The 10,183-nt window shown below is 45.7% G+C and overlaps 1 protein-coding gene across 3 annotated transcripts in view; it reads right to left on the bottom strand.

The window, feature by feature from the left end:
* Positions 1–109: 109 nt before the first annotated feature.
* Positions 110–10,183, bottom strand: part of LOC146634202 (butyrophilin-like protein 2) — a 295,376-nt gene continuing 285,302 nt past the window's right edge. The window contains exons 9-12 of one of the 3 annotated variants that reach the window (XM_085375562.1): positions 9,768–10,055; positions 7,810–8,161; positions 775–1,107; positions 110–584 (exon numbers count right to left, since the gene is read on the bottom strand). In XM_085375562.1, coding sequence (XP_085231688.1) covers positions 493–584; positions 775–1,107; positions 7,810–8,161; positions 9,768–10,055 — 1,065 coding nt within the window. In that variant the 3' untranslated portion in view covers positions 110–492. Of the gene's footprint in view, positions 585–774; positions 1,108–7,809; positions 8,162–9,745; positions 10,064–10,183 lie in introns of all 3 variants that reach the window. The other 2 variants (XM_085375568.1, XM_085375575.1) reach the window with 2 other exon arrangements.

Below are 10,183 nucleotides of genomic sequence, written 5' to 3'. Positions count from 1 at the left end.
GTGTGTGTGTCTGTGTGTGTGTGTGTGTGTGTGTCTGTGTGTGTGTGTGTGTGTGTGAGTACTGTAACTCCTTTATTCCACACAGACAGCTTCAGCATTTGTTCTGCTTTCTCTGCTTTTATTTGAATGTGACAGAAAAACACGACTAGAATTTACACAAACGTGTTTACAGGCTGACTTTAATGTGTTTCTGCACATGCTTGTCCTCTGGTCATGTGATCATGTGGTTTGTAGGACGCTCCTCTTCCTCAGAGGATCCACCTGTGCTTCCTCTCCTCTCTCCTCCACCTGTTACAGTGAGGGAACGTCCTCCATGATGGAGGAGCTGCTGGAAAGTGCTGAGAGTTTCCTCCAGAGTGAGACCTCTGTCACAGTTCAGAGGATCTACGGCAGCAGAGACCTTCATGGACACTAAAAGTCTCAAACACACAACAACAACATCACACTGACTCCACTCTGACATCACTGATCAATAATCAAAGAACACACAGATCAAACTGATTGATCAGCCATCAGAGGAGTCGGATCAATGGAGCTGCTTCTGTTCCTGATGTCCCCTGTTTGATGCTGGACCTGAACTCTCCCTGCAGAGGAGACACAAGACAGTCAGAGACACACACACACACACACACACACACACACAGACACACACACACACACACACACAAACACAAACACACACGCACACACACACACACGCACACGCGCACGCACGCACACACACACGCACACACGCACGCACACACACGCACACACACACGCACACAAACAAACCTTTGACTTTGAGCTGCACAGTTTTCTGTCTGATGATCCATATGCTCCTGTTGACTTCACATCTGTATCTCCCACTGTCTCTCTCTGTGGGCTGTTTCAGGGTCAGACTGAGGTCTCCAGTTTTCAGTAGGTCTTCATTCATCTTCGTTCGGTCTCTGTAATCCTGGTGCTGTTCTTCAAGCTGGTCAGGGCCGTTCTTATACAGGTGAACATATATTACTGGTTTAGGTTCATAGCGTTCCCACTCCACTTCAGCATCTTCAGGCAGGTTTTGTGTGGTGTTGAAGGGCAGCTGGACAGACTCCGCCCCCTCCTCCACCTCCACCTGACACACTGAGAGGACAACAAACACAACATGAGCTGTACAAAGTGTGATTGGTGTTCAGAGCAGCATCATGTGACTCTTGTTCTGCACTAAATGAAGCGATGGAGTGGCGCCTCCTTCAGGCAGAGAAACAGCTCATGGAGAGAAATAATTATTAGAGCAAAAACAAGAGTGGAGCTGCAAATAAGGCCGAGAGGAACGCTGCAGAAAACTGTTCATGTGTGAATTCATCACTTCATAGATTTCTTTGAGCACTAAAATCAGAGCTGCTTCTATTTCTAATATGACAGCTGTACATTAGAGCTGCAACACTTTAAATGTGAGCCATAAAAACATGATACTCTACAAGTGCATTCAGCTCTGACACTGTCACATCATGAAGGAGACGTGGAAATCACTTTGTTACACAAATCAAAGTCAAATCAATTCTATTGATGGAATATTGTGTGATCAATAGACTGATCAGTTTCTAATCTGTCATCGATCAGCTGGAAATCCAGCATGTCAAACAGACAGGCAGCAGATTAGGACCAAACACAAACACATGGAGACTTTTTCTTCACAGCAGTTGCAGGTAAACTGCAGCAACAATGCGACTCAGACAGTTTCTCTGTAACTGCAGGGCTTCCTGCGCTGCTGTTAGTCAGACACGGATCAACAGGTTGTGGATAGAAAGCAGATTCCTTCAGCAGAGGATCCATATCACACGTGAAGCATGTCGTCGGGAAACAATCAGTGAAAATGGGACACTTTGAGCCTCAAACTCTGAACATGACCTGCTGCAGACCAGCTGATGTGTTCAGTTACCATGGTGAGGAATTTCACAATAAAGGAGGCGTGCGCTCTGTCTTTTCCCGGCCCGACGCTCTGGGACGTTTTAGACAAGTTTCCTGTCAGAATACGATCCCATCCGGAGGCCGACACCATCCTTATCCACATGGGCACCAACCGGACTCCAAACAGCGCTCACACTTCCTCAAACTGGACTTTGTGTGTCTTTGTGAGGCTGTGAAACAAGCCCACCGTAGTGTTTGTATCTGCGGCCCCACTCCCACCTGTGGCCGTGGGGCGTTTGGGCGGCTGCTCGGCCTCCACACCTGGCTCTCCTCTGTGTGTGACTCCCACAGCCTGGGCTTTAGAGACAACTTCAATGTTTTCTGGGACAGGAGGCATCTTTCTGCAGCAGATGGGCTCCACTTCAACCAATCAGGAGCCAGATCCTCTCTGCTAACATATCATATGGAGTCCAGCAGGAAACACTCCATCAAGTACCTGTCCACACCTGCCCACACCTGCTGACCGCTCCGTCACTGACTGACGTCCCCCAGGTCCTAGTCCCTATCACCTCAGTTCCACTCTAAACACTAATACATGTTCAGCTGGACTCGGAGCCTCTGGAGACATTTTGGATGTTCCAGTCATAATAACTAACAGGACAGTTTGTGCAAGGTGGAGGAAATCTGCTGCATCATCCCACTGATGAAGCATTCAGCTCCACCCTACAGTTTCTCTGCTGCCTCCACCCACCTTGGTTCACTTTGCTCTTCTTAATGTTGGAGCTCTGAATAGTCAGGCTTTTATTCTGAAGGATTCTACAACTTCCCATCAGCTTGATTTGATGTTTTGAACAGAAACATGATGAAACCTGAATCTGCTTTCACCCCTCCCTGAAAGCCCAAATTCCCTCTCAGTTTAGTTCAGCTGGAGCCGAGATGACACAGAGAGCCTTTGGTCCATGAGATCTATCTAGGAGACATCAGTAACATCAGCTTTGTGTCAGCCGTCCTGTAGAACGCTTCCATACAGCTGCTTCTGTCTCTGAGTGTCTCTCAGCTTCAGCTGGGACTCCACCCAGGTGTTGGTTGGTTGTTGGCACAGAGCTGCTGCAGTGACTCACAGCTGCTTTCATCCAGTTTAGATTCAATGGTGACTTTAAGCGTGTTTCATGTATGAAAGCCAATAAAGACAGAATGAGTGGTCAGAGGTGTCATAATGATATTCATGGTCAGATTTACTAACAGTTACAAAGCTGCTGTCTGAATTTACTAAAGAGCTGCAGGTCAGTCTGGGACTGAAACACGAGGAGCAAACTGGTGCCATGCTGCAGTCACAAACATGAGCTGATGGCTGATCTACCAGCAACGTGCTGCTTTATATACAAACATGCAGCCAATCATGACTCTGTCAGAGCAGCCAATCAGAGGAAAGCAGCAGATGAGGGCGTGTGAGGCAGAGAGTGATGGAGCCACCAGAATAATCCACAGTAAGCTCAGGTTTCACTGATGAGTTTCTCTGTGGAAACAGATGAATGAGAGGAGGCTGAAGGAGGATCAATATGTTTGTGATATCAGGGAGAACTCTGCTGATAGAAGCTGCTGGGACTGTGTGAGGTCCTGAGGACTGAGACTCAGGTGGAGCTCAGGATTTATCAGAGGAGAGCTGCATGATTACAAACTGAACTGTGAGGATCAGCTGACTGTACATGAACATGATTCAGCATCAGATCTGATCACTTACACACTCTGATAACATCTCCCCCTCTCTGTGCAAATACATCAACACTGCTAGAAGCAACAAGCACATCAGGATCAATCACATTTTGATTGCTGTTTGTGTTACATTGAGAACAATCTGCAGTAAAGTGTGCGTCACACACCTGATTTATTCCAACACTTTCCTTTGAAAGTGAAACAAACACATATGAAATAATCCAGCCACAGAAACTGTCCACAGCTTTCAGTCTCCACATTTGAAGCTCTGCAGGAAACCCTGACAGCAGCTTTTTAGCTCCAAAGCAGGTTTAGCTCTGGTGCAGAGTGTTGGTGACTCTGCCCGTGGACACAGTTATTTCTGCAGGTGACCTTGTTACAGGTGCATTTGGAGGAGACTCAAAGCTTTGTGGCAGGGAGTTTACTGCAGACTGCAGCATGTTTAATAGCAAGCATGATGTGAGCCTGATGTGGCTGATAGCTGCTTCTAGCAGTCTTCATGTATGTGGAATGAGAGGGGAGATGTTATCAGGACCAGTTGCTGATTGGACGTCTCAAAGCTGTGAGCGCAGCGCTGAAACTTTGTCCTGTAGCTCTTCACTCAGTCCTCACCCTGAGTGTTTAGAGCCCAGCCCCACATATTCCTGCTCCTCAGGAATTCTGGGATTTGGAGGAAACACAGCTAAACTGACCTGAAGCTGACACGGAGGTCAAGGGGGAGGAGCCACAATACAAGCTGCATCCAGCCAATGGGTGCACTGTTGAGCCATGGATGTGCAGAGGGTCACATGTTTAGTCCCATTTGTAGAAATGTGTCCATAATGAAGACAAATGCAGTCACACAGCTCTGCAACAGCACAAATCACTTTGATGGAGTTTGTTTGTGCTGCTCTCAGATCTGTACAACACTGACATGTGTGTCAACATGCTGCAGACTCACAAAGATGTGCCGTGTTAGCTTCATGTGTCCATCTGACACTATATTATAGTGACTTGAAGAAATCCCTGCAGCATCAATGCAGAACAAACAGAGGCCACATGTGGCACAGTTCCTGTAACGGGATGAATCCGTGGATGTGTCGGGATCTGACGCTGAATCATGTTGCTGTTCTTTTCCACATGGTGCAGGTCAGCTGTTCCACACAGATGTCAGCTTTCTAGAAGAGTTAGTCTGGAATAAAGCAGCTCTCCTCTGGACCAATCCTGCCTCCAGCTGAGCCGTCACACACACACAGTCCCAGCAGTTTGTAGCACAGCAGTGATGCTTCTATCAGAAACATGCTGCTTCTCCTTCATCCTCCTCTCATTGATCTGAATCAGCTGTTTTCACAGAGAAACGCTGCACAAATCCTTCACTCCACTATTTCTGTCAGCAGAGGACTCGCTCTATCATGGCTGCTGCTCCTTTTTCACTCATTTGTGCTTTGAATCCAATCTGTTTCTCATCATCACCATGAACAGGCTGCTCATCAATCAGCACATTAGCTGTAGATCAGCTGCACACTGATGAAGATGCTCAGACAGACGGGCTGGGCACACAGAGGACTTTATGATCTGTTCTTCAATTCAGTCCAACATGGATCATTTCTGCTCACAGTCCAATCATCTCTGGAAACTTGTGCTTCCATGGCACAGCTGGGCTACTTCAACAAATAGCGCTACACCTCTGGTTGTCAGCTTCACCATCGCTCTCCCCGTGGCTACAGTACAAGTGAGCTGACACATCCATCAGTGGAGGCTGTGGGCCAGTAAGGAGCAGCAGCTGCCTGCAACATGGGCTTTACATTGAAAACAGCCACAAGTCTGGGCCTAACCACGCCTTTGGACTTCTTCTTCATTCCAATGAGATTTACATTTCAGGGAGTTCCCCTGGAAAAAGAGCCATTTTGAAAGCTGTTTGCTGACTTCATCAATAATCTGCTTCAGTCATCCAGATGAGAATCCTGAGAATGGAGCAGCCCTGATAGCAGCTCATAGGATCACAGTGTTTTTCATTCAGCTGGTTGATTTCACAGGTTAGGAGGTGAACAATCTAACTGTGCTCCTCCTTCCACCTTTGGACCACTCATTTAGTGACAGCCAGGATGTGACAATCAGCTGTGACACAGGAAAACATGAGGTGGGAAACTCTGGAGAAGATCTGCTTTTCTCTACAGGGAGGCTCGCACATCTAATCTGCTCACCATCACTCAACTCACTTCAACAACATGCTGACTCAGTCATTTCTGCACGTTTCCTCATGTTACAGCCCTGACTTCAGTTCAGCTGAGGAGGAGATGAGGGAGGAGAGAGCAGTGGTGGAGGAGGCAGATAAGGAAGAAGAGGAGGAGAAGATCCAAAGAGGAGGCAGGGGGAGAGGCTCAGGAACAGTTAGATCAGAGACTTTGAGCCATCATGGACTCCCACTCCTTCCATCCAGCCCTGTGTGGATCAGCAGCTCCAAAATGTCTGCTCACTCATGTTCTTCCTGTCTGTGCTCTTCTTTCATTTCACTCATTATATATGAGCTGCTCCTAAATCACACTGGATATGGATTTTCTGTCCATCCACACTAATTCTCTTCATCCTCACCTGATTGTTTGGATGCTCTTTGACAGCACATTGAAAATCCTCACAGTGACTTCTATTGCCACACTGACTGGACACATACAAAGTTGAAGGCTTCATGTGTTTGGCACAAATAATACTTTGGTAGGTCTGAGTTGTGTTTTGAACCATCTCTCAGGACCAAAGTCTTTTTGCTTCCTTCAAAAAGAGCTGAAGGCTTTTTACCTCACAGTTTGTCCTTTGATATTATTGGATGATGGACTGTGGGAAACACAAATGTGCACTTCTTAATGGCTCATATGTGCTGTGAAAGAGCTCTTTGTGATCTTGAAGCTTTTCAATAGTTTTTCTTTGGCTGTTTGTAAAGTTTTCTGTGTGAACTCTCAGGAATCTGGAGCAGTCTAATAGAAGTCTACTGGGGTACAGAGGGAGGAGCTTCTGTCAGACTCTTTCTGATGAGGAACTGAAGCCGCTCTCATGGTCTCATCAAATCATCAGACTCTGCTGAGAACAACAGTCATGTGACCTCTCAGAACAAACAGCCTGTTAGTTTCCTGCTGCCTCCATCACTCACTTTCATTCACTCTCAATCACACCAACATGTTAAAGCAGCGCTATAGCTCACCTGGCTGAGCAGGTGGGCTGAAGGCGGGGCTTACTACAGGTGCCTGTGTGTCCCTCACTCTCTCCCCACTTTCCTGTCTACTCTCTGCACCTATATAATAAAGGCAAACATGCCTCCAATAGAAACCTTTGCAAACACAAAGTCCCACAGCAGCCCCGTGTTCTCCGGCTAAAATGAGAGTTTTTGTCAGTGGAGTCTGGTGGCTTTAACCACACAAACATTACAGCTGCGCTCAAATATCACAAAGAGCTGTGACAGCAGAGAAACACATGACCATCCTCCAAATATCATCTAGAAATAGAAATGTGTCCACTGTGGGACGTGTGAGGCTGACATTAATATGTCTTAAAGTGGGAGATGAAGAAATGACTCCAGGGCCCAAATCATGGAGACAAACATCAATCCACACTTCACTTTGTTTCCTGTCTCTAAAGTGGGAATATTTCAGTGTGATGAACAAACGGCCTCCAACAAATGAAGCTGATTTCCTTTTCCTGTCTTTTCTCCAGCGGCCTCAGCTTCTTCCTCTTTCCCCTGTCTTCTTCTGCAGACGCTCCTCTGTAGCTTCAAGCTGTTTCTCTTTACAAGGAGAGCTACAAACCTTTGCATCCAGCCACAAACACCCCATGGGCTCCTCTGGATCATCACACTCAGCATTTTCACAATAAAAGCCTCGTATTTATGGCTTCTCCACCCTGACATGTGACAACATCCAAATGACTGGATCAAAGTGTTTGAATGATCTCAGCAGCTTTAAAACTATTGATATTTATACATTTACACTGATTTGGACTAAACTAACAAAACTATTGATTTGATCCAAACTCACATCATGCCAGAGGCTTTTATTTTGAAGGTAGGATCATTTTAATGGTCTTCTTAGTTCATTTAAACACACAGTTGCTCCGCCTGACATTTTTGGCTTTTAGATCAAAACATCAAAGAATTTATTTTATTTGAATGAACTGAAAATAGATTCAAACTAAAAGCTTTTAGAGAATAAACTCCTGCATGACCTCTGACCTTTGACCTGTATCTGCAGCACTGACCTCTGACTTTCAGCTCCACTTGTTTCTTCAGCAGGATGTTTCCCTTCCTGCTGTAGACGGTGCAGGTGTAGGTGTAGTTGTCTCCATCTGTGGGGTGTTTCAGGGTCAGACTGAGGTCTCCAGTTTTCAGCAGGTCTTCGTTCATCTTCGTTCGGTCTCTGTAACGCTGGCGCTGTTCTTCAGGCTGGTCAGAGCCGTTCTCATACACGTGGACCTTCCCATATATATTCATCCACTCCACTTTAGCGTCTTCAGGCAGGTGAAGTGTGGTGTTGAAGGGCAGCTGGACAGACTCCACCCCTGAATCCACCTCCACCTGGGGGACTGAGAGGACAACAAAGCACAACATGAGCTTGGATGGAGACATTTGTGTTGACTCTAACAGGCTGAATGCTGCTGCTTCACTGGGAGCTCACTGTTAGATAGAAAGTGGTCAGTGTGAAGAGGAGACGCAGCAGAAAGATGAAGACTGACAGGAAGAAAGCAGTGAACAGACTGTTGGAGCTGCTGTTAGTGGGACAGGACTTTATTCAGTCTCTGAGGACCAGATTTGACTTGATGAAGCAGAGTAACACAGTCTGAGTGTTTCTGTCACACTCACTTCATCACACAGCTCAGTTTGACAACATGTGGAAGAATTTGATAGAAGCCTTCCTTTAGTAAAAGCACCAAGAAAACACCATGAAAACACCTCACTACACACAAAACTGCAGTACTGGCAAATTGTACATAAAGTATGAAAAGTCAAAGTACTTATTGTGCAGAAAAATGTTCCCATCAGTGTCTGTGGATCAATATTACTGCTGCACATGTTTAAGGCTGAGCTCATTTCAAATCCTTTCTATTGTGTTGAATCTGCAGTAATGCATCATATTCTATAAAATCATATGTTTGTAGTGGCTGTCCTGTGAGGACCACGTCTCTCTAAACAAACAGCTGTTAATGAGCTCACAAACACAGGCCTACAGCTGGATTTGAAAAAGTCCATTCAATAGAAAATCAACAGTCACAGCTGGATTCAAAGGCTTGAGCTCTGTGTGACATGGTTACCTGTCAGCATCTACAGGGGGATTCAAATATGAAGGAAACATGAAGGTGGTGCATTAGAAAAACTGCTGCTTTCAAGCAGAGCAACAAACTGTTTGAACTGATCCAACTTTATTCACACAGACAAAGATTTGTGCATCAGCTGCTGTTTGCTGCTATAGATGTAATCCAGCTGATGTGGAGAACTACATGTGACACTGTGATGCAGACATGAATCTGACTGATTTCTTTCCATTTTCAAAGGTTGATGCATCAGTTAAAGTCCTTAAAAAGCTCAGAAATAAAGAGAAAGGTTGGTTAAAGCAAAGAGAGGCACTGGCAGCCTTTAAGACACTAAACAAGAGAAAGAGATCAGAGAACATCAGACTGAATAAGTGGAATAAAGTGAAACAGAACTAACGCTCCCTAAGAATGGAGCTGTCAGAGGAAGAGAGCAGCAAACTGAAAGTCTCTGTTAGCTGCAGAGCTCTGAAACTTCACAGCTTTGGATGATAACATGGAGAAAGGATGTGGAGATGTTCACACTTCTGTTAGAAATCATCTTCTAGTTATTGTGACTCAGATATGACTGATTATAGATGAGGACCAAAGAAGGTTGTTACTGAGATTTGAGCTGACTTAGCTTAGCCTGTGTTTTAGCCACATGCTAAACAAACACATGTTCAGAAACTAGAAGATGTTACCTTTCAGATGAAGTCTCACACATGAACTTTGCTCCTACAGTTCATCTGCTGAAGCTTTTACATTTGGCTGGAAATCAAATAAAAACCAAAACAGCCACAAACATCAGACATGCTAACACTGTGACATTATTGGATGGAGCCCACTGAGACTGAACCACCATCATGAATCTGACCTCTGACCTTTGACCTGTATCTACAGCACTGACCTCTGACAGTGAGATTCACTGCTTTCTCCATCAGGATGTTTCCCTCCCTGTTGTGGATGGTGCAGGTGTAGGTTTCTGTGTCTGTGGGGGGTTTCAGGGTCAGACTGAAGTCTCCAGGTTCCAGTAACTTTCTCTTTATCTTTGTTCGTCCTTCGTAAAACTGGTCCTGTTCTTCAGGCTGGTCAGATCTGTTCTTAGACACGTGGACCTTCCTGTAGCTGTCCTTCCACTCCACTTTAGCATCTTTAGGCAGGTGAACTATGGCTTTGCAGGGCAGCTGGACAGACTCCACCCCTGACTCCACCCCCACCTTGTAACCTGAGAGGACAACAAAGCACAACATGAGCTGTAGTAAAAGTTAATAATGATCCTCTGATGGCTCCTTACAGTAATGTTATTTCGGGTGGCGCTTCAGTGCATCACTTGATACATCAGAGA

The sequence above is a fragment of the Diplotaxodon limnothrissa genome, linkage group LG3 (assembly GCF_057381915.1).
Source record: "Diplotaxodon limnothrissa isolate DT_005_m linkage group LG3, D_limnothrissa_male_GT1.1, whole genome shotgun sequence".
NCBI lineage: Eukaryota > Metazoa > Chordata > Actinopteri > Cichliformes > Cichlidae > Diplotaxodon > Diplotaxodon limnothrissa.
The sequence above is the reverse complement of the archived record's forward strand: the minus strand, read 5'-3'. Positions and strand labels throughout refer to the sequence as shown.